General features: G+C 47.1%; 1 protein-coding gene across 1 annotated transcript in view; it reads left to right on the top strand.

Moving 5' to 3' along the window:
- The window catches only part of RSPO4 (R-spondin 4), a 60,360-nt gene extending 55,098 nt beyond the window's left edge, over positions 1-5,262 (top strand). Inside the window, exons 4-5 of the mRNA XM_063143600.1 lie at positions 2,657-2,885; positions 5,205-5,262. Of these exons, the coding sequence (XP_062999670.1) occupies positions 2,657-2,885; positions 5,205-5,262 (287 nt within the window). The remainder of the gene's footprint in view (positions 1-2,656; positions 2,886-5,204) is intronic.
- Positions 5,263-25,301: the final 20,039 nt, after the last annotated feature.

Raw genomic sequence — 25,301 nt, 5'->3', positions numbered from 1 at the left:
CCTTATAATTAAAAAAATACAGTTTAATTCAGTTTTTGTTTATTTCGTTTGTTTGATGAATGAAAAAAGTCCTTTATTACTGTATATTCAATCAGTGTTTACCTTAAAAATATATATCCCTGGCCGAACCACCTAATGAGATTTACTGCGCACGCCTATGCATCCCAGTGACTAGGCTACTTTTTCAGCCCAAGCCTATGCACATTTTGACATTTGGGTTTTTCCTTTTTTTGCATGTTCTCTAGCTTCAGTGGTGGGGAAAGGCACTTGGTATGTGCTCAGAGGTACTTTCTCCATAACCTAGCCCCAGTACATTAGGTACTATTGCTCTCATGTTTGACTTGTTGGGTTCCCAAAGGAAACTGGTTGGCTACTGTGTGAATAGAATGCAGGACTAGGTGAGTCCCCGGTCTGATCTAGGATAGCTCTTATACAACAAACGAGAAGGATCTTGGAATTGTTGTAGATCACAAGCTGAATATGAGCCAACGGTGCGATATGGCTGCATGAAAGGCAAATGCTATTTTGGGCTGCATTAATAGAAGTATAGCTTCCAAATCACGTGACGTACTGGTTCCTCTCTATTTGGCCCTGGTTAGGCCTCATCTAGAGTATTGCGTCCAGTTCTGGGCTCCACAATTCAAGAAGGATTCAGACAAGCTGGAGCGTGTTCAGAAGAGGGCAACCAGGATGATCAGGGGTCTGGAAACAAAGCCCTATGAAGAGAGACGGAAAGAACTGGGCAGGTTTAGCCTGGAGAAGAGAAGATGGAAGGGAGACATGATAGCACTCTTCAAAGACTTAAAAGGTTGTCACGCAGAGGAGGGCCAGGATCTCTTCTCGATCCTCCCAGAGTGCAGGACACGGAATAATGGGCTCAAGTTACAGGAAGCCAGATTCTAGCTGGACATCAGGAAAAACTTCCTGACTGTTAAAGCAGTACAACAATAGAACCTAGGGAGGTCGTAGACTCTCCCACAGTAGAGGCCTTCAAGAGGCAGCTGGACAACCACCTGTCAGGGATGCTTTAAGGTGGATTCCTGCATTGAGCAGGGGGTTGGACTTGATGGCCTTGTAGGCCCCTTCCAACTCTGCTTTTCTATGATTCCTTGGAGACTAGAAAGCAGGGATTCTTTTGAGTTTGTGCTCAGCATGGCCTATCTTATGTTCTTAGTATTGAAAACAGACTCCTTGGCTGAATCCTGGTGAAATCTTGGCACAAATTAAGTTATGGGGAGGAAGAGGCAAGGAGAACTTGCACTTAACAAGGAAGAGGTAGAACAGATTTACAAAAAAACAAAAACAAAACATCTGCCTTTATGAAAAGTTGCTGAGGGATGGAAAAATGAAGCAGGATTATTTTGTGCAAGGGAAGAGAATGCATGAGATCTGGTTATAGTTTCCTTGCAGTGAGTGTGGCCAGTATTTAGTCTCTAAAACGTGGATGTTGAGGCGTTAATCTGTGTTGGATATATTCCATCACTATTAAGTGTGCATGGAGGAGGAGCGGGAATTGGTCAGTGGTGTGAGAAAACCATTCTACATATGCTCAGAGGTACTCCTTATTTCACTGCTATTTTTTGCTAACGTTGGTGAAATGTAAATAAATTCTAGTAATTCTAAATTTGCGTGTATACATGTGTGTGTATTCATTCACTCTCACAGCCATACACATCTATTGGCACATGCAAATTTGTATCATGGGCCTCTGCCCTGGATTCTTGAAGTAGCTAACAAGACCCCTGATTCCTGGCTTCTTCAGTTAACAGTGAAAGGTCCATGTAGCAAATGATGCAGAAGATTCTGCCTGAAACTGTGTAGTTCACAGTCAGACTTGGTGATTCTGGGACAGATGAACAGAGTCTGGCCTGGGATGAGGCCTCTTCCTAGAATCATAGAATCATAGAATAGCAGAGTTGGAAGGGGCCTACAAGGCCATCGAGTCCAACCCCCTGCTCAATGCAGGAATCCACCCTAAAGCATCCCTGACAGATGGTTGTCCAGCTGCCTCTTGAAGGCCTCTAGGGTGGGAGAGCCCACAACCTCCCTAGGTAACTCGTTCCATTGCCATACTGCTCTAACAGTCATGCTTTTTCCTGATGTCCAGCTGGAATCTGACTTCCTTTAACTTGAGCCCGTTATTCCGTGTCCCGCACTCTGGGAGGATCGAGAAGACATCCTGGCCCTCCTCTGTGTGACAACCTTTTAAGTATTTGAAGAGTGCTCTCATGTCTCCCCTCAATCTTCTCTTCTCCAGGCTAAACATGCCCAGTTCTTTCAGTCTCTAGGTTTCTTCTAATTATGGAACTCACTACCACAAGGTGTAGTGATGGCCACCAATTTGGATGGCTTTGAAAAGGGGTTAGATAAATTCCTGGAGGCGAAGGCTATCTATGGCTACTAGCCCTGATGGTTGTGTGCTACCGCCTGTATTCGAGGCAGTAAGCCTGTGTGCACCAATTGCTGGGGAACATGGGTGGGAGGGTGCTGTTGCACCTCGTCCTGCCTTGTTGGTCCCTGGCCGACAGCTGGTTGGCCACTGTGTGAACAGAGTGCTGGACTAGATGGACCCTCGGTCTGATCCAGCAGGGCACTTCTGATGTTCTTACGTTCTTATCCTGATGATGGATTTCTCTTCCTATCTCATCCCTGCCAGAAAAGTGTGAGATGGGTCCATGGGGCGAATGGAGCCTCTGCACCAAACAAGGGCGGACGTGCGGCTTCAAGCGGGGCTCAGCCACAAGGGTCCGCGAGGTCGTCAGAAACAGCAGAGAGGATGTGGCGACGTGCCCGGTGCTCTCCGAGTCCAGGAAATGCCGGATGAAGAAGCACTGCCCCGGAGGTGAGGCGAGGCAGGAGGGGGCAGGGTTGCAGATGGCTGCTAGGTGGCTAAAAGCCATAAGCATGTGCCGCTGTTTTAAAATCCGAAGCTGCTCTCTTGAAGGTTATAACGAAGTGGATGGTTTGGGCAGGGTGCCTCCCATCTCATTGTCGTGTCTAACCGTACTGCCCCTGTTTTGGGAGAAGGTGTTTCAGGTAATCAGTCAGAGTCAGAGTCAGAACTAGGAGACGCAGCGCCAGACACCAGCCAGCCTGTACCAGTGGAGGAGGAAGCTCTCAGGAGCGATTCCCCATCTGGGAGTCAGCCCTCTCCAGAGCTTATCTCCTCAAGGCCAAATCCTACACACTCAGTGGGAAGTGAGCCTTCTTCTGGAGGTGAGCGTCCCAACAAGCTAGCTGATGCTAGGGTCATAGAATCATAGAATCATAGAATAGCAGAGTTGGAAGGGACCTACAAGGCCATCGAGCCAACCCCCCGCTCAATGCAGGAATCCACCTGTGGGCTGTCGGTCATGGAGCCTCATCGTTTGTCTCCCATCGAAAGCAGGAGCTCTCTGAGAAACATCACACACACACACACACACACGCACGCACCCCTGATGGTGTGGTGCCTCCAGGTTTTTGAAGCCCCTTGAGCAAGTCACTCTCAACAGCCCCCCTTCCTCACTGAGGGCATGTCTAGACCTAGGGAGGGGGAGGATCTCACGAGATGGTGATCGCAAGATCCTCCCTCTCAGTCCACACATGGCGCGTGACGTGCTGGGATGAAGGAGGACGTCACAACCACCATTTTGTTTTTGTTTTTCTATTGAAGATGGGCGCACAAGCGCTCCATTGAGAAGGTTTGGGTTGTTGTTGTTTTTTAAATAGATTTCCCTCCCTACCCCCAATGGGCATGGAGCTCCTGAAGAGCCCTGTGCCCAATGTCCAGTTCCTGGCTCCTCGCGTTTACTCACGAGGAGCCAGGACGAAACCGGGATGGCTGCCCACACGTCCCGTGGTCTTAGGACGATCCCAAGACCGCGGGAAAAGTCGGGATTATAGCCATACCGGTTATCCTGGGGAAAGGGAGGGATCATCCCTCCCCGCCCCCGGAATCCCCTGTGCATCATGTGAACACACAGGGATGACCCCGGGGTGATCCCTGGGATAAGCCCTTGTGTAGACATGCCTTCTCACTGTAGTGGAGTCGCTCCGTTTGATTCAGCGATTCCCCAGCCGGAGAACGGGGGGTCTAACTCAGCCAGCCCAGGCACATGCCCCTTCGCTGCCACTTGTTAACCCTTTGTAGTCTAGGTTCTCAACACCACACTCCACAGATAGGGACCAAACACTTTTATTCTTCACACTACACACTTCCGTAAAGGTCCACACATTAAGGTAAACACGTAAGAGGTTTGGGAGAAAAACACGGACAAAGGAATGACACACTTAGGACAGCAGGGACTAATACCTTACCCTCCCCGTTTACATGCTCAAGCCAATTGAATTCGCATTCACTCCCCACTTAACCACCCACCAGCCGTAACTCCGGCAAGGTCCCTTGCCCACTTGTACCCAAACCTAGACTTAAAACATGACAGACATTTAACTCTGCGACTCAACCCCTTGTTGCTCACTCTGACTTGACTTTACGTCACTCGAACTAGGACTCTTTCCCTCAGCGGCCGCGTGGAGCTTCCGCCATCCAGCCGGCCTGGCCTGGATGCTCTGACTCACCACGCACACGCTGGACTCCTGACACCCACAGGAAAGAGACCGGACCCTTGGGTGCCCAGGCTTTTTATCCCTTTCTGGGACCCCCTTGTCACCAGACCCACCCTGACCAATAGAAACCCCATAGCTACCCACCCCTCTCCTGAAGGGAGGGGGGAATGCTCCCAGACATTGCACAGCTGCAACTTCTTACTCTCCCCCACCCCTGGTACCAGCCTGGGGAGGCGTTATCAAATGCCAGGCGCTTCTCGTCCAGCGCGGCCTTGGCATTTCCCTTGCTACTCCCTTTTCGGACACAAAGAAACCCCTCTCCCTCTCCCTAGGATGAAGCAAAAGATGTTCTCTTAAAGGGACCATGGGCTCAGCCCATGACACTCACCACCACCAGTGTCACCAGCTCCTCCTCCTCCGCTCCATCATTTCCCCCACTTGCTCACTTGACAGGCAGGGAGGCAGGGAGCGAGGAGGCCGCGGCCTCTGCTCCATCTTCTCACCAGCACCTCGTTGTCTGGGCCAGAGCGAGAGGCAAATGAGCAAGCAGGTTGCAATGATGATGAAGAAGAGGAACAAGTCCCTCTTGTTAGTGGGGCCCCTGCTGGAGCGTGGGCCCTCAGTAGATGCCTGACCATTCCCACCCTTCACGGCAGCCCTGGTATCCGGTTTGTGTATTTCTCTGGGGTAATTCACTGTCTGAAGGCAGCTTAGAAAAGGCAAATTTGAATTGAAAAACATGTATGTTGTTGTTGAAGTAGTAGATTAAGCAACTTCTCTGCACCCCACCATTCCTCCACTCCAGCCAAATAGTGTCAGCTATTGGGCGGTATAAAAATGCAATAAATAAAATAAAATAACAAGCGGTGTAGTGTAGCCAGGGCTCACAGGAAAACAGTGCCAGCAACTTTTTTCCTTGCAGGGACACTGAAATCATCTCTCACACCCTTATGATTTCCCTGTTTCTTCTGAACTTAGCTGCAATTCTTACAGTAGGCGTGTGTGTGTGTGAATGGGGAATGGCACATTTTCACAACAACAAATATTGTCCTGTTGTAATGCAAGGTATTTGGGGGTGGGGTCTTCATCTTGAATGGCCATGTGGAAGGTCCCCGGTTCAATTTCTTGCATCTCAAGTTAAAGGATCTCAGGTGTCAGAATTCGGAAAGAGAGCCGGAGGCCCTGGAGAGGCGCTGTCCGTCAGAGGAAACACCTGGTCTGTTCTAGATTAGGGCCAAGCCAGAGTTATTGTGAATGGCCGTTTCCATATCGACACTTGCATCCTTAAGACGGACTGTTTGGTTTTGAATTGTGTTTGTATCTCACCTTTTAGAGCCAACCCTGATGAGGCAGTGTGGTATGGAGGAACTTTTCAAACAGGCACCGTGCAAATCATGTGAAAACTGGAGTTAGTTTGCTCTTTCACATCCCTGAGCAACTCTCTCTCTCTCTCTCTCTCTCTCTCACACACACACACACACACACATACACACACAGGTTTTGTCATTGGCTGTGCAGAAACTCCGGAGACCAGGACGTTGCTTTGTCACTGTTGTTTTAAGTAGGGTGACCAACTGTCAGGATTTCCCTGGATTTGTCCTGGTTTTTGTTCAACCCTGGGTGTCAGGGTGGTGGTGGTTCTGTAATTTTCTATAACGTCCTGGAATGACACACTTTCCCCTTTAAGACCACCATGGAAAGCCTGTCATTCAGAACCTCCATGCTAATGGCAGCTGCCAATAGTGTGTCGGGGAAGGGGATGCGCTTTCCAGAGGCCCTGGAAGGTGTACTTTCTCACCCCACCCTTCAACTGGGTGTCCTCTTTTTTGGTTTCCCAAATATGGTCACCCTATTTTAAGTCCTGAAGGAGCAGAACTAGTCTACAAGAATGAAGCTGAAGGAAGCTCCCTGACCTCCCCCCTCAAAAAAAGTCAAGCAGCTGATGAAAAGACAGTGGAAAACAGAAGTGTTCAGGGTTTTGTTTCGTTTTGTTAATGACAATCTTAAAAATGAAACTGTGTGGGTAGTTTTGGCTCAGTTCTAGGCTGGATGATCCGTTTGGCCTTGATTTTGCTTAGGGCAGCCTTCCCTGGCCTAGTAGCCTCCAGATGTGTCAGGCTGCAATTCCCATCACCTTTGCTGGGGATGATGGATGTTACAGTCCAACCTGGGGGCCACCAGGTTGGAGAAAGCTGGCTTAGGGCATTAAATATACCCCATGTATTAACTGAATCCTGGTTTTGTCTTTCAGAGAAAAATGAAAAGAGGAAAGAGAGAAGAGAAAAGAAAGAGAGGAGGAAGAAGAAAAAGCTAGATTCCCAAATGATCACTTAATTAGCTTCAGAGCAAGTGGAATGTCATGGGTGGGGGGGAGCAACTCGTGAGGCAGTCCACCAGGGGGCACTGTAGTGGACCAAAATCCCTCTGTCTGCCTCAGCAGAGTTTGCTCCCCAGCTATTGTAATTCCCCCCATCCCGTCCTTTCCATCCCTTGCGCGATACTTCTCGGCTTTCTTTCCAGCATGCTCGGACAAAGGAAGAGAGAAGAGGGAGCATTTGCAGCCTATTACATGCATCCCTTTTGCCAATTCAAATATGAAGCATCACCGCCCAACCCCCACATACACACACCACCACCACACCACCACACAAGTTCCCCCCCTCCCCATGGCTCCATTTTGCTGGAACGCTCACGGGATTGCACAAATAGGACAGCACCGAAGGAAAAACCGTGGCTGTATACGATGACTCTTCCTGTATTGAAATGGGGAGAGATCACAATGGGATTCAGAGAAGACTGGTGAGGAGAAGGTGTCCCAGTGGCCCCTGGGAAGAATGAGGCATTGAGCCAGCAGGACATCCTAACTCGGTTAGGAACTGGGAAAATGAACGTCTCATAAGCCTAAGACCACGTCTCCCCCTGCCCTGCCCTGCGCGTCTTCTTGCACGGCGATGCAGAAATGGCCACTCACAAGTTTATGCAAGCTGTACAGACTCTTCTGCAGATGGATGGACAACTTCTTGCCTTTCCTAAATAGACTGACTCCCCTGTTTTCCCCCCACATCCTTTACCTAGGAGCAGAATAGGTTGTCTAACAGAACCGACCTCTTCCGGAGAGAGGAACCTAGTTGGGTTCTAGCAGGCACCCAATGTATTTCTCATGGGAGAAGAGGACAGGCAAAACTTTGAGCAGTTGCTAGGCAACCATCCCACCCACCCCCTTCCGCTGGAGCCACTAAAGAGAGGACTCTGTAACGCAGGAGAGGCGCCAAAGCATCTCATGGGAGCATCATGGATCTTGATCTGTGATGAGGACAACTGTGATCCTGTGCTGGTTCTGCTTAGCTTCATCCTAACCTCCTAGGTGGTCGTGCACCTCATTTCTCTGAGCAGTGAGATGTTGCCTTTGAAAGGAAGTTACTGGACACTTGCCGGTGTTTGTAATATTTAGTTTATTTACAAATATATGTGTTGAGCATAGATGGAAGCGCAGCTTTAAGACTTGAATGGAGAGTCCCAGATCCACAGTTCCTACAGCAGATCTCCAGGGAGGAACACCACACCCCAAGGTGTTATTATTCCACAACTCCAAACTCAGCTCTCTGTTCCTGCCTGAATTAAAACTGCAGTCTGCTTTTCTGTCCTTTTATTCCCTACTTGCATGCAGTTTTAATCTTGCCCCCCTCACCCTGGAGAGAGAGGGGAGAGTAATGTGAGGTGTCCCGAATGACCTATTTTAACGCTCTGTTTTAACTTCTGTTGGGTTTTCTGCTTCCAAGCGGGTCTTCGCTCCTGCACTGCCCTCTTCCACTAAAAGTGCTTTCCTGTGTGTATTTACGAGGATCGTCTGTTGCCAAAAACATTCTAAAATGAAATGGAGCAATGGCCAGATCATGGGTGGGAGAACTTTTGGACGCGGAATTGGGATTGCTTTTGTGTGCTTAACCAGTTTTCCATTCATTCCTTTACTACATTCTATAAATGAATGAATGAAAGGAGAATTGGGAAAGTATACAGGCACGCCGTTGTGGGTTGCCTTGGGAGAGTTTTGCCCTGAAACGCGGCATTTTGGGGAGCGGTTTGGATGTGAAATGAATTGGCGTGGTTTGCCTTCTAAAAAACTTTAATTCTAGTAATTATTTATAAATATGCTTCTGTACACGTACATGAGCATATTCAGACTTGATGCAAATTCTTCTCCTCTGTTTTGGTGGTGCATGTCCTCTTTTTCGATGAGGTGTAAATGCCCACCCTAAAATAATGATGAGTCTCCTCCATGCATGCCCTTTACCTCTTGGCCAATTTAGTTCCCATGGCAAGGTATCACCTATATTTGCCTAACAAAAGATTCTTTGGGCTGAGGCTATTAAGATCGAATCATAAAATAGTAGAGTTGGAAGGGGCCTACAAGGCCATCGAGTCCAACCCCCTGCTCAATGCAGGAATCCACCCTAAAGCCTCCCTGACAGATGTTTGTCTAACTGCCTCTTCAAGGCCTCTAGTGTGGGAGAGCCCACAACCTCCCTAGATAAATGACAACCTCCCTAGATAATCCTGTCTATCCAAACCAGAGTCTTAGAATTACTAGTTGGAAGGGATCCCAGCGGTCATTGAGTCCAACCCTCCCCCACCCCTCCAGTTTACAACAGTAATTTAACAAGGGTGCCCATATGAACAGGAGGACAGGGCTCCTGTATCTTTAACAGTTGCATAGAAAAGGGAATTTCAGCAGGTCTCATTTGTATATATGGAGAACCTGGTGAAATTCCCTATTCATCACAACAGTTAAAGTGCAGGAGCTATACTAGAGTGACCAGATTTAAAAGAGGGCAGGGCACCTAGCTTTAACTGTTGCGATGAAGAGGGAATTTCACCAGGTGCTGCATGCGTACAAATGACACCTGCTGAAATTTCCTTTTCAATACAACTGTTAAAGATACAGGAGCCCTGTCCTCCTTTTCATATGGTCACCCTAATTTAACTGAGTTTGAAGACAAGCATGTGCTACATATGTTTCAAGTGCACAACATTGCACAGGTGCATTTCATCCACCTGATTAAAAAACCTAAGTGGTCATATTTAATTAGTCCCTTTTTTCTTTTTTCTTTTCTTTTCTTTTTTACAAAAATGCTCTACAATTTTATTCTGGGGTTGACTAGGAATGTTTGTAACAAGCATTTTATCAGGTGTTAGATTCATGGAAACAGCCTTGAAGATGTTGCTCACTTGAAACAGCCATAATAATACTTCATCTTCCAAAGTCCTGGATTTGAAAATGCACCAATGTTCTGGGATTGCATGACCCTGGAATGACGGGATTATATAGTGGGACCAATCCACCAGGAATTTCTCCTGCACGTATGATTTTCAAAGAAGCTTGCATAGGACAAAGTCCTCCGGGACAATGTTCCTTAAGCCTATAGTTACTTCTGAGTAAACATGCACTGTAAGTCTAGATGGGTCTACTTCTTCAGCTTGGTGTGGATTTCAGATGGGTTTCTGTGATTCTGGATGAAAGAAAAAACATTTTATTGTTTCTATAAATAATTAATGACTAAATAAATATATAATATAGAGAATTTATTTCTAGGATGTCAGTGTATTTAAGAATGCCCTTCATTATATATATATATATTTCTTAATTTTTTTATAAAAATATATATTTTTGTCTTTTGGGTTGTGGTTTTTAATGATGCATTGTAAATAGCTGTCTGGATTTCAATCTTCATCAACACTTAGGCTGAAAAGCAAATAAACAAGAAAGCATGCAAGCCTGACGAAAACATTGCCCCTTAATTTTTATCTTAGCAAAGAAGTTATCCAAGCGAAATGCCTGCATTCCTTTTCCACGTGCATTTTATTGGCAACCACATGGAGGCACTACAGAGTTAGAGGATGACTGATACTCTTTTATTCCTGTTTGTACTAAATAATTTTTTCTAAAAAAACCTTGCTTTTTGGTGAGTGCAAGAGAAACACGAGATCATAAACTGCTACGGTTTTATATATTGCCTGTATTGCGTCAAAAAGCAGGGCAGCTCTCTGGTTTACTCACTATTCAATAAAGACTATAAAAAAGGACGTTGGGTTGTGTGCAGTACAGATTCTTGCTTGCTTGAAGGAATATTGCAGTTAAGCCTGCCTTTTCTAACTTAGTGAGCTCTGGATGTTTTGGATTACATCACACATCATCCCCACGTACCTGGCCAGGGATGATGGGAGTTGCAGTCCAACACCAGGCATGACCTATTCGGAGTTAGGAACGTTTAAGTCCCATTGACTTCAGTGAGACAGTATAAAGGTAGGTGCTTAACAGTGCAACAAGACACACTCCTTACCTGGGGATAAACTTCATAGACCTCAACGGGGCTTGTGCATATATTTACTTACTTAACTTACTTAAGGTGCAATCCTATGCATGTTTAGACAGAAAAAAGACCTACAACTCTGTGTGTGTGTGTGTGTGTGTGTGTGTGTGTGTGTGTGTGTGTGTCTTCTGGGGGCGGGGGGTTCCTTCCCCCTCCCCTTCACAGCAACCCAGTGCTAGGGTGACCATCTGAAAAGGAGGACAGGGCTCCTGTATCTTTAACAGTTGTATTGAAAAGGGAATTTCTGCAGGTGTCATTTGTATATATGGGGAACCTGGTGAAATTTCCTCTTCATCACAATAGTTAAAGCTGCAGGTGCCCTGCCTTCTTTTAAAATGGTCACTCTAGTATAGCTCCTGCACCTTTAACTGCTTTGATGAAATGACACCTGCTGAAATTCCCTTTCCTATGCAACTGTTAAAAATACAGGAGACCTGTCCTCCTTTTCAGATGGTCACCCTACCCAGTGCTGCCATTGACAAGGATGTGAGAAAGCACAAAGGCTTTGGACCTGCAATGAGAAGGAAGCCGAATTTATTGGCAGCTTCAATAAAAGAAACATATATTTGAGCCAGAGGGGACATTTGGAATGTTGAAAGAGTCGTGGGCACTCTCACAAAATGGCAGCCCTAGGGAGGTTGTTTTGTATAGTCATGAAAAATGGCTGCCATTTTTCGTTGCCCAGAAGACAAACTCATTGCCCAGAAGACAGACCAAAAATAGACCCCCAGAATAGCTGTTTTTGTAAGGATACTGTTGTTTTGATGCTTTTTATGTTTTTAAACTTTGTATATTTGTTTTTAACGTTTAGTGTTTCTAACTTTTGTAAACCAGCCAGAGAGCTTCGGCTATGGGGCGGTATATCAATGCAATAAATAAATAAAAATAAATAAATTCCCCCGTTTGCAAAACTGCAGCAATTCTGTCCATCGATTGTAAAGTTGCTCACTTCTCAACATCTGCAAGTTGTGAGACGTCCTGGTGCAGGGCTGCTGGGGTCTGGCTTCCAATTGGAGAGGTATGGAGTTTTTGCACTACCCACTTTATTTACCAGCATTGCTGGTGGAGGCAAAGAGTGGGCATAAAAACATCAGAAGCGCCATGCTGGATCAGACCAAGAGTCCGTCTAATCCAGTACTCTGTTCACACAGTGGCCAACCAGCCATCAGCCAGGGACGAACAAGCAGGACATGGTGCAACAGCACCCTCCCACCCATGTTCCCCAGCAACTGGTGCACACAAGCTTACTGCCTCGAATACCGGAGGTAGCACACAACCATCAGGGCGAGTAGCCACTGATAGCCTTTGCCTCCAGGAATTTAACCAACCCCCTTTTAAAGCCATCCAGATTGGTGGCCATCGCTACAGCAGTTCCTTAACCAGATCAGAGCCCCAGAAAGGGTCTCAACATCCTAAAGATACTTTTAGCCTAACCCCCTCCCCTCCCTCTGTCTTGTGCAAAACTGCTGCTTTTCCACACACATCCACCTTCCCTGGGCTCTGGTAGGTATCTCATTCCAACACAGATCATCCACTGTCCCCCAACTATGACCACTCTGAGCTATTACCCAGCAGCCGGCCTGACAAAAATAATGGTCAGCTAGCAGCCCATTTGCTTCCTTTTCGCGCGCCCCCTCCACTTGGATTGGGCAACCCTGAGATCTCGTCCTATGACCAATGGAGAGAAAGAGACCAAAATACCAACTGCTTCTGGTGTGCCTGACAGCTCACTGTCCTGCCCTAGCCTTCTTCTATTCAGCCATTGCTGGGGATGAATAATAACCCCGCTGCTTCTATTCATCAGGTGTGATCCCATCATTCAATCCAGGCAGCCAGGTTGGTCAACGGTACACCTAGGGGTGACCATATTACACCAACTTTAAAATCACTTCACTGGCTGCCAATTAGTTTCCGGGCGAAGTATGAAGTGTTGGTTATTACCTTTAAAGCCCTACATGATTAGGGTCCAGGTTACCAGCGGGATTCATAGAATCATAGAATAGCAGAGTTGGAAGGGGCCTACAAGGCCATCGAGTCCAACCCCCTGCTCAATGCAGGAATCCACCCTAAAGCATCCCTGACAGATGGTTGTCCAGCTGCCTCTTGAAGGCCTCTAGTGTGGGAGAGCCCACAACCTCCCTAGGTAGCTGATTCCATTGTTGTACTGCTCTAACAGTCAGGAAGTTTTTCCTGATGTCCAGCCGGAATCTGGCTTCCTTTAACTTGAGCCTTCTCCCGTACAATCTGCCCCACGTACTCAGGTCCTCTGGGAAGGGTTTACTCTAGGCCTGTGCTCCGCTTCGCTTCGGAGCGCAGAAGCAATAGCGAGGCAGCCTACTTCACCTCTGACAAAGGCGGAGACGAAGTGGGTCGGGGGGGCTGCGGTTCGAGGCGAAGAGGATCAAGACCAAGTGGATCCTTTGCCTCCATCAGGAGCTCCGAAAAAAAGGTAAGTGGGGGCTTACCTGGCAATGCTGCAGTCCGTGCGGCAATGGCGGCAGAGCCAGGTAAGGGGGCAGAGGGGAGTGGGACTTACCTGCCTCTGTCGCGGTCCAGCAGAGGCTTCAACTGGAGGCTCAAACTGGAAGACCAGGCCGCAACCACGGCCTGCCCTTCTACTTTGAGCCTTGGCCTCAAGTGAAGCCACTGCCGGAATGCGACGGACGCAGGTAAGGGGGGAGGACGGAGGAGGCCTTACCTGGCGCTGGCGCTGCCACTGCAGTCCATGCGGCAACGGCAGCGGAGCCAGGTAAGGGGGCAGAGGGGAAGGGTCTTACCTGAGTCCGTCGTGTTCCGGTAGCAGCTTCAACTGAGCCCAAGGACTCAAACCGGAAGACTGCGGCCTGGTCTTCCTGTTTGAGTCCTCGGGCTCAGTTGAAGTAGGGTGACCAACTGTCAGGATTTCCCCGGATTTGTCCTGGTTTTTGTTCTTTCCATGGTGTCAGGGGGGATTTTCTATAATTTTCAATAATGTCCTGGAATGACACACCTTCCCCTTTAAGGCTGCCATTAGCATGGCAGGAGGGAATGACATGCTTTCTTGAGGCACATCATTCCCCCACCCCGAGCTCCAATTGAGGTCTTAAAGGGGAAAGTGGGTCATTCGTGGACATTATAGAAAAGGCCCCAATTGGAGTGGATGGTGGTGGTGCAGAATGAAATCCTTTCCCCTCCTCCACTCCAATCGGGTTCGTTAAGGTGGCGGGGGAATAACGTACTTTCTGCAGGACTCAGAAAGCTGCTTCCCCCCCACACACACTAGGTGTCCTCCTTTTTGGTTTCCCAAATATGGTCACCCTAGTTGAAGCATCGTTGGACCACAACGGAGCCAGGTAAGGGGTGAGGAGGGAGGGGGCCTTACCTGGTGATAGCGCCGCCACTGCAGTCCATGCGACGACGGCAGCAGAGCCAGGTAAGGGGGCAGGGTCTTACCTGAGTCCGTCACGTTCCGGCAGTGGCTTCAACTGAGCCCGAGGACTCAAACCAGGCCTGGTCTTCCTGTTTGAGTCCTCAAGCTCAGTTGAAGCAGCCACTGAACCACGACGGAGCCAGGTAAGGGAGGAGGAGGGAGGGGGGCTTACCTGGCTGCGGCGGTGGCAGCTCTGCAGAGCTCCAATTCGGATCCGGAGCATCCGGAGTGGAGCGGACCATAGGCGGATCGACGCGGGGCGGAGCAGACCCTATCCGAAAGTTGCGGACCAGGTGCGAAGCAGATTTGGGGGGGGGGGGTCCGTGCACAGCCCTAGTTTACTCCAGTCAGCCACCACTAGGCTGGCAACTGTTACCCAGAGGACCTTTTCTTCTGCTGCCCCCAGACTGTGGAATGGCCTGACGGAGGAGATTCGTCAGCTTAAAGCTCTCTTTGAGTTTAAGACAGCTGTAAAGACTAGTCTCTTCTGGCAGGCCTACCCAGATGAATTTTAACCTGAGAATTTCAAGATGTTGCGATTGTTATTTTAATATTGTATTGGTTTTATATGCTCTTTTAACTAATTTTATGTATTATATTTTATTTAGTGTTATTCCCCAACTTGATCCAGAGGGAGAGGCAGGTAATAAATAAATACATTTATTATTATTATTATTATTATTATTATTATTATTATTATTATTATTATTCAGTCCGCCTGGTTCCTACACTGAACCACCCAGGGAGCTGCGGCTACTGGGCATTATAGAAATGTAATAAATAAATAAATACACTGTACTCCTTTTGTCGCCAGCTGAAGGCTTTTTATTCTCTCAGTATTTTAACACTTAATTTTAACTTAAATTTAAATTTTACTGTTCTGACTCTGTATTTTAATCTTATATCAATTTCTGCTGCATGGTTTTATCCTGGTTGTGTGTTTTTTATATACTGTATTTTGTATTTGTGTTTTTAACCTGTTGGTTGTTTTATTCTGGTTTTAATTTTTGTGAACCGCCCAGGGAGCTTCGGCTATTGGGCGGTGTAGAAAAGTAATAAATAAATAAATAAATAGGGATGTGGCAGAATGGCCTGAGCTCAGAGGAGGTTCTGTTGCATCTCTGCATGATTCTACTCAGAAGCAGCCCCCACCCTGCCCCCAACAGTGATTCACACAGGAACAAGGAACGGGGAGACTCCTTGGAGGGCAGGTATTATTATTATTATTATTATTATTATTATTATTATTATTATTATTATTATTATTATTTTATATAGCACCATCAATGTACATGGTGCTGTACAGAGTAGCGCTTATTCTTATGCTCCACTCAGCTATGAAACGTGATGGATAACCCTGGGCCAGTCACGTAGCCTAGCCTCCTTTACAGGGTTGTCGTGGGGTTAAAAAAAGTGGGGGCCCCATGCACACCACTCTAAGGGACGTGTGACAATTACACATCAGAAGAATCATAGAATCATAGAATAGCAGAGTTGGAAGGGGCCTACAAGGCCATCGAGTCCAACCCCCTGCTCAATGCAGGAATCCACCCTAAAGCATCCCTGACAGACGGCTGTCCGGCTGCCTCTTGAAGGCCTCTAGTGTGGGAGAGCCCACCACCTTCCTAGGTAACTGATTCCATTGTCGTACTGCTCTAACAGTCAGGAAGTTTTTCCTGATGTCCAGCTGGAATCTGGCTTCCTTTCACTTGAGCCCATTATGGATCAGACCAAGGGTCCATCTAGTCCAGCACTCTGTTCACACAGTGGCCAACCAGCTGCCCACAGGAAACCCACAAGCAGGACATGTAACTGATAATTAACATTATTTTGCTGTAAGACTGCTGTGACTGGTTTGATTTTTTTAAAAAAAATTAAATTAAATTAAATGTGTGCCTTTCAGCTATCTGTTGTTTTGGAGACATTCTGTTATAGCTGTCCCCAACCTGATGCCAAGGGCCATGTTGGCTTGGGATGATGGGTGTTGTAGTCCAACACATTTGGAGGACATCAGGGTGGGGAAGAATGCTCTAGTACTTCCTCTCTCTCTCTCTCTGATTCACTTTCACACACACACATACTTCCTTTAGCTGGAGGGCTTGGGATGTATCACCTTCCTTAAACTCTGACGGGTTTCTCCCACTGCAAACATTCCGGAGAAGTTGCTATTTCAAGAGAAGTCATCTTCTGAACATTCGCTCCCATCAAGACATCCCCAGGCTATCTTGGACAATTAAGGGATATGCTAACCTTTCCTTCCTCAAATCCTGGACTCTGATCAGGCTTTGCTTTAAAAGATCAATCCATTGTGATAAGTCCCAGCTCAGCAATCCCACAAGACCAGGGCCACTATTGAACCCTACATCAAGAGTGGGCAGCAGTTAGACACGATCTACCAGTAGATCACTGAATGATTTGCAGCAGTCTCTGGCAAAGCTTTCTGACTCCCATTTGGTTCATAGCAGCGACAGCAAAAATTTAGGCTAAGAGTCTCATGATCTGCAGCCATTGAAAGATAGACTTGTATGTGAAGATCACCACACCAGTGCGCGGCTCATAGAATGCCATAGGTCATTGGCTCCACTCCTGCACCACTATGGTCCACCGAGCTCTGGTTGGTGGAACTCAGATTTCTAATTTTAAAAAAAGTCAACTCCACAAACCCGGAGCCCTGTCCTATGTGAAGCACGGTTAAGCCCATGGATTCCTGCCAGTTTTCATCTACCCAGCTTTGCATAAGTATGTGTGTTCAGAGGAGGGCAACCAGGATGATCAGGGGTCTGGAAACAAAGCCCTATGCGGAGAGACTGAAACAACTGGGCATGTTTAGCCTGGAGAAGAGAAGACTGAGGGGGAGACATGAGAGCACTCCTCAAATACTTGAAAGGTTGTCACACAGAGGAGGGCCAAGATCTCTTCTCGATCCTCTCAGAGTGCAGGACATGGAATAACGGGCTCAAGTTACAGAAAGCCAGATTCCAGCTGGACATCAGGAAAAACTTCCTGACTGTTAGAGCAGTACGACAATGGAATCAGTTCCCTAGGGAGGTTGTGGGCTCTCCCACACTAGAGGCCTTCAAGAGGCAGCTGGACAACCCTCTGTCGGGGATGCTTTAGGGTGGATTCCTGCATGGAGCAGGGTGTTGGACTCGATGGCCTTGCAGACCCCTTCCAACTCTGCTATTCTATGATTCTATGATGATTCTAATTTTTTAAAAAGTCAACTCTACAAACCCGGAGCCCTGTCCTATGTGAAGCATGGTTAAGTCCATGGATTCCTGCCAGTTTTCATCTACCGAAATAGGCATAAGTATGACAATTTGCATTAGAGACTAGGGGAGTTTGGGCCGGTTCTATTTCCAAATGCGGATCAAAGGGCAGGGCCTCGGAGGAGCAGTCTGTCCAAACATGTAAAGAGAACTGGCCAGGATGTTTATTTGCCCAGCTGGCACGGCCCCAGCACGCCTGGCAGAACGGGACAGATTCCTCAGAGCTTCCGTTGCAACATCTCAGACAAGGACTTCGCCTCTCATGTTGCTTGGACAATGGCTTTGAATTCCTCTTAAGAAGGGAGAACATTATAGAACAAATGCTTCCTTATCAACAAACATAAATAAAAGCACCCTTCTCCCCAAAGCATTGCAGAGTCTTGGGTGTGATGGTTTATTTTTATTTATACAATTTATAGGCCACCCTATGACAAAGCATAAAACAAAAGAAATTGCAATAAACCTAAAAAATGCAACCAAAATACCACGATAAAATTCCAAATCACTTTAAAACAGAGCATGGAGGGAAAGAAACTTTTCAGCAACAAAGGAATTTACTAAGGGCTGAGGAACAGTTCCAAAGAGCTAAAATAGTATTGAATGATTTTTTTAAAAAAAAACCCTACTGGTTTAAGATATGCCACTATGACCTGTAATAATGATGTTGTGCGATGTCACAAACTGTGCTTACTTACAACTTTCTGCCCCCCCCCAATGTACCCACGCTTTTTTGTGGTCTTTCCAGCCCAAATCAAGATGGGGAGGATGGAGGGCCTGGAACCACTCCACAGATGCTCCACGTGTGTCCTGTAATACTTTATGAAACATCTCAGCCTGACTGCTTCATCGTCGTTTGAAACTTAACATGGCAAAGACTGAATTGCTTGTTTTTCCTCCTAAACCTTCTCCTCACCTCTCATTCTCTCTTACTGTCAACGATGTCACGCTTACTCCGGTCAAGGAAGCTCGTAGTCTTGGCTTTATATTTGACTCCTCGCTCTCCTTTACTCCTCACATCGAGGCAGTAGCTAAATCCTGTCGTTTCTTCCTGTATAATATTGCCAGGATTCGACCATTTTTGTCTGTCTCTTCTGCCAAGACTCTCGTTCACGCACTGGTTATCTCTCGGTTGGACTACTGCAACCTTCTTCTCTCTGGCCTTCCTTCGTCTCACATCAGTCCGCTGGTCTCTGTCCACCACTCTGCCGCTAAGATCATCTTCTTGGCCTGCCGCTCTGACCATGTCACTCCACTTCTGAAATCTCTTCACTGGCTTCCAATTCACTCCAGAATCCAATATAAACTTCTCCTGCTGACCTTCAAAGCTCTTCACGGTCTAGCTCCTGCCTATCTCTCCTCTCTCATCTCACACTATCGCCCCGCTCGTGCTCTCCGCTCCTCTGATGCCATGCTTCTCGCCTGCCCAAGGACCTCCACTTCCCTTACTCGGCTTCGTCCTTTTTCTTCTGCTGCCCCTTACGCCTGGAACGCTCTTCCAGAACACTTGAGAACTACAAACTCAATCACTGCTTTTAAAACTCAGCTAAAAACTTTTCTTTTCCCTATAGCCCTCAAATATTGAGTTTGTTCTGACTCTATACTGTTAGCTTCACCCTACCCGGTGCCTGTTTACACTTCCCTGTGCCTGTTTGCATTCTCCTTCCCTCTTTATTGTTTACTACAACTTATTAGATTGTAAGCCTATGCGGCAGGGTCTTGCTATTTACTGTGTTATCTGTACAGCACCATGTACATTGATGGTGCTATATAAATAAATAATAATAATAATAATAATAATAATAATAATAATAATAATAATAATAATAATCTCGAATGTATTCCTAGATCATTCTGAGTGTATTCCTACTGTATCCCACAACCTGATGCCTTCTAGATGTGTTGGACTGCAACTCAGCCAGCATAGCCAATAGTCAGGAATGCTTGGATTGCAGTCCAAAAGATCTGGAGGGCACCTGGTTGGAGAAGGTTGACAAAGACCCTTCACCAGACTTTTCCCCTGGGATCATCCCTGGATTGTCCCTGTGCATCCAAATGACACCCATGGAATCCTGGGAGCAGGCATTGACAATCCCTCCATTTTCCCGGGATTACTGAGACCTCGGTTATCCCAGTTTTACCCGTGGTCCTGGGACGATCCCGAGGACTGCGGGCAGTGTGGGCACCCATCCCAACTTCTTCCCTCCTCCCTGTAAGTAGCAGAGGGAAGGAGCCAGGCTGGGGGGAGTCTAGGGACATTGTGGGAGGAGGAGTGGAATTGGGGCTTCTTCTTTTTTTACTTTGCGCTGGAGTGCAAGTGCGCCCCGGCTCCTGTTTGGGTTTTTTTGTTTTTAAAAATGGAGGGCGCGACGTCCCTCTTCCCTACTGGGATGTCGCGCTTCCGTTTAGATGCCCAGGGACAATCCCGGAAGCAGGTAAGTCCAGGATTGTCCTCCTCCCTCCCTGAAGGTCCTTGGGTGTAGAAAGGGCCTTAGTTCCGTAGGGACTTGTTTTGGTCGCAATTCAGACTTTACAGCTCTGTCTCCCTCCTGTCTTCTTCCCACTTCCCCACAGGAATTATTAACATAGAATCATAGAATAGTAGAGTTGGAAGGGGCCTACAAGGCCATCGAGTCCAACACCCTGCTCAATGCAGGAATCCACCCTACAGCATACTTGACAGATGGTTGTCCAGCTGCCTCTTGAATGCCTCCAGTGTGGGAGAGCCCACGACCTCGCTAGGTAACACGGACTGGCCGACGAGACCACATCACGCCAGTCCTTTTCCAGCTTCATTGGCTGCCAGTCCAGGTCCGAGCCCGATTCAAAGTGCTGATATTAACATTTAAAGGCTTGGGGCCAGGCTATCTGAAGGAATGCCTCCTCCCGTATGTACCCTAAGGTCATTCTCAGGGGTCCTTCTCCGTGAGCCCCTGCCAAAAGAAGTGAGGCAGGTGGCTACCAGGAGCAGGGCCTTCTCTGCTGTGGCACCCCGGCTGTGGAATGAGCTCCCTAAGGAGGTTCGCTTGGCACCTACATGATATGCTTTTAGACGCCAGGTGAAGACCTTTTTATTCTCCCAGCATTTTAACAGTCTATAAATAAATTTTTAACTTGGTGTTTTAAATTTGTAATTTTGCATTGCTGCAGTTTTTATCTGGTTGAGCTTTTAAATTGTATTTTATAGTATGGTTTTATACTGTTGTTTTATACTTTGAATGGTTTTAATTTTTGTGAACCGCCCAGAGAGCTGCGGCTATTGGGCAGTGTAGAAATGCAATAAATAAATAAATAAATAAATAGGTAACTGGTTCCATCACAGGTTTAAAGTGATTTAATAGTTATTCCTTCTTCCCCCATTGAACTGGAATTCTGTGATGAGAATGAGGGCTCTCTTCTTAACAGAACAGATTTAACATCCTCAATAAAGGAGAATTCCCATGATTCCTGGTGGGGGGAGCACGACTGGTATAAAATCGGTGTCACTTTAGAATGTAGATGAGTCCACAGTGCTAAGGCATGCACCCATAGGCATGCGCAGGTGGGGTGCCAGGTGTGCCCACGCACAACCTAATGTCTTGCGAGGCTGCTGTGCGTGCTCCCGAACTGGCTGGGCTGTTCATAGATGCTCCCTGCTCGGCCTAGACTCCTTCCTCCTGGAATACGAAGGAACAGAGAGAGGTAGCCACGTTGGGAGACCCACCACATTTGGGTCGCTTCCCATGGGCTCCGTCGCCTTGGTGCTGAACTCAACCCTAGCCGAGCTGCAAGCACCGTTGCAACGGTAGCGATGCCACAAGAGGACCTAGTAAGAGATTTCTCTTCTCTCTCTTTCTTTCTCCCCCTCTCTGCCCCACATAACCGGAGACCAGCCCTAGAGAGGTGACTTGGAAACTCGGCTTCCATGGCAGTACTGCTACGAGGTCAAAGGTTGCAGCACCTTTGCTGAGCACTAGTAAGGAGGAGGGGGCCAGGGACGCCTCACTCTCGCACTCCTTCCCCTCCCTCAACCACCCTTCATCACAATAGTTCAAGCTGCAGGAGCCCTGCCCTCTTTTGTATCTGGTCACTCTAGTATAGCTCCTGCAGCTTGAACTGTTGTGATGAAGAGGGAATTTCACCAGGTGCTACATGCACACAAAAGACACCTGCTCAATTTCCCTTTTCTATACAACTGTTGAAGATGCAGGAGCCCTGTCTTCTTGGAGCAAAGAGACCGTTGTTCTCATTCACTATAGAACGTTTCCAAATTCAGCCTCAGGCCAACCTAACTCGCTCCACCAACAGAACCCACCTTCTGGTTGCAACTCTCGCTTTCCCACTGAAGGGAAATTGCCCTGGCAATGGAGAGGGCTGCTGAGGCAACCTTTCTTTGGTGAGAACATCAGAAGAACCCTGCTGGATAAGACCAAGGGTCCATCAGACCAAGGCCTATCCAGTGGAATTTTAAGATGTTTTTAGAATGTTTCTAGGATGTTTTTTAGGATGTTTTAACAATGTATATTATGTTTTAATTCACTTATTTATTTTATTGTTTGCTGTTGTTCCCTGCCTCGATCAGAATGAAGAGGCAGGTAAGAAATAAAAATTATTATTATTATTATTATTATTATTATTATTATTATTATTATTATTATTATTCTCTAATCCAGTTCACAGAGTGGGCATCCAGTTGTCAATCAGGGACCCACACGCAGGATATGGTGCAACAGCACCCTCCCACCCATGTTCCCCAGCAACTGGTGTATATAGGCTTACTGCCTCTGATACTGGAAGTAGCATATGGTAGCAACACTAACACCTGGTAAACTGAGGCAGTTAGAAAGCTACTTGTCCATGGCCCTACACACTGATTACGCTCAGAAGCGTAATTTGAACACAGTAAAGCAGCAGTTTCTGCAGCCGAAACTCTCCCCACGGCCTGAGTTCGATCCCAGCGGAAGCTGGTTTCAGGCAGCCGGCTCAGGTCGACTCAGCCTTCCATCCTCCCGAAGTCGGTAAAATGAGTACCCAGTTAGCTGGGGGGAAGGTAATAACAGCCAGGGAAGGCAACGGCAAACCACCCCACTATAAGGCCTGCCAAGAAAACGTCAGCGAAAGCTGGCGTCCCTCCAAGAGTCAGTAATGACTCAGTGCTTGCACGAGAGGTTCCTTTCCTTTCCTTTCTCCTGAATCCAAGGCCTTCACTCTAGCCAATACATGACCAGACATCTTTAACAGAAGCTGCACTTATTTATAGCATCATTGACTTGGAAGGACACTTGAAGGTCATCTAGCCCAACCCCTTGCTCAATGCAGGCTCTGCAATAGTTTTTGCTGTTTTGGCATTTGCTGTTAGCTCCACTCCCCTGTGAGATCCCATCTCTGAGCCACAGGCTCTGACTCTGACCCGCACTTGAGTCCTGCCTCTACACCAGGCACCACTTCTTACAAGGAATGTTCGAGAAATCCTCAGTGGACTCAGATGGGTTCAGATTTCTATGAATCTGATCTGCAGGTTGTGCAGAAGACGCACATATATTTTTAGTTGTGCAGACTTGCAGGCTGACTTTTCACTTTTAGGGGGGGATTTGTACAAACAGGGACGAAATTCTTGCACAAAAGTCTAATTCCGTCAGTGAGAGGGACACAGAATGAAAGATGCCTGCAAAGCATAGATGGAATATATGTAACAAAATTTATGCCTCCCTACTCCTTATCCATGTTTCTCCACCCTCAATCTGTCAGGATCCAGCTATTTCGGTGAGCCCCTGCCAAAGGAGGTGAGGCAGGTGGCTACCAGGAGCAGGGCCTTCTCTGCTGTGGCACCCCGGCTGTGGAATGAGCTCCCTAAGGAGGTTCGCTTGGCACCTACATTATATGCTTTTAGACGCCAGGTGAAGACCTTTTTATTCTCCCAATATTTTAACAATCTATAAATTTTAAATAACATGGTTTTAAATTTGTAATTTTGCATTGCTGCTGTTTTGTTTTTATCTGGTTGAGCTTTTATATTGTATTTTATATTATGGTTTTATACTGTTGTTTTATATTTTGAATGGTTTTAATTTTTGTGAACCGCCCAGAGAGCTCCAGCTATTGGGCAGTATAGAAATGTAATAAATAAATAAATAAATAAATAAAATTTATCGCCAAGGTTCCTCCTTCTGAAATTGAAGGTCTGAGGAGCAACCCCAGATGAGACATGAGTGTTCAAGCCAAGCAGAAAATAGCCTGGCTCTGCCTTTCCCCCCTGAGAGTTCACTTCTTTGCCTCGAGACTTGGAAGAAGCTAAGCCCAAAAAGTTCAGGTCACCCCTTGAGACTTCATAGAATCATAGAATAGTAGAAGGGGCCTCTAAGGCCATCGAGTCCAGCCCCCTGCTCAATGCAGGAATCCACCCTAAAGCAACCTGACAGATGGTTGTCCAGCTGCCTCTTGAAGGCCTCTAGTGTGGGAGAGCCCACAACTTCACCAGGCAACTGATTCCATTGTCGTACTGCTCTAACAGTCAGGAAGTTTTTCCTGATGTCCAGCCGGAATCTGGCTTCCTTTAACTTGAGCCCATTATTCTGTGTCCTGCACTCTGGGAGGATCGAGAAGAGATCCTGGCCCTCTTCTGTGTGACAACCTTCCAAGTATTTGAAGAGTGCTATCATGTCTCCCCTCCATCTTCTCTTCTCCAGGCTAAACATGCCCAGTTCTTTCAGTCTCTCTTCATAGGGCTTTGTTTCTTGGCAACCCTCGTCCCATTGCAATGTTTCCGCCGCTAAGCCAAGAGGTGAAATGTCTTGAGAAGAACGGAATTGCCCTTTGGCCTGGCTCTGGCAAGTCCCCTGGGCCCTCAGAAAAGGCTACGGGAAAATATAAACAGATATTATCTGAAGCACAAACGCTGCACTGCCTCTCTTCCCTGGGTGCCAGAAGGCACTTTGCCGTCCTAATCCCCCCTGCAAACTGGAACAGCAGGGTTCAAAAACCAGCAAAAAGGCAAGAGATGGGTTAGCTTCACATTCCAAAATCTTGATGGTGTTCAAGTTAGAACTGATACTACAATACTACAAATGAGAAGGATCTTGGAATTGTTGTAGATCGCAAGCTGAATATGAGCCAACAGTGCAATATGGCTGCAAGAAAGGCAAATGCTATTTTGGGCTGCATTAAGAGAAGTAGAGCTTCCAAATCACATGAGGTACTGGTTCCTCTCTATTCGGCCCTGGTTAGGCCTCATCTAGAGTATTGCGTCCAGTTCTGGGCTCCACAATTAAAAAAGGACGCAGACAAGCTGGAGCGTGTTCAGAGGAGGGCAACCAGGATGATCAGGGGTCTGGAAACAAAGCCCTATGAAGAGAGACTGAAAGAACTGGGCATGTTTAGCCTGGAGAAGAGAAGATGGAGGGGAGACATGAGAGCACTCTTCAAATACTTAAAAGGTTGTCACACAGAGGAGGGCCAGGATCTCTTCTCGATCCTCCCAGAGTGCAGGACACGGAATAACGGGCTCAAGTGAAAGGAAGCCAGATTCCAGCTGGACATCAGGAAAACCTCCTGACCGTTACAGCAGTACGACAATGGAAATAGTTACCTAGGGAGGTTGTGGGCTCTCCCACACTAGAGGCCTTCAAGAGGCAGCTGGACAACCATCTGTAAGGTAGATTCCTGCATTGAGCAGGGGGTTGGACTCAATGGCCTTTAGGCCCCTTCCAACTCTACTATTCCATGATTCTATAA

Source organism: Elgaria multicarinata, chromosome 1 (genome assembly GCF_023053635.1).
Source record: "Elgaria multicarinata webbii isolate HBS135686 ecotype San Diego chromosome 1, rElgMul1.1.pri, whole genome shotgun sequence".
In the NCBI taxonomy this organism is placed as follows: domain Eukaryota; kingdom Metazoa; phylum Chordata; class Lepidosauria; order Squamata; family Anguidae; genus Elgaria; species Elgaria multicarinata.
This window is presented reverse-complemented; position numbering and strand designations above follow the sequence as displayed.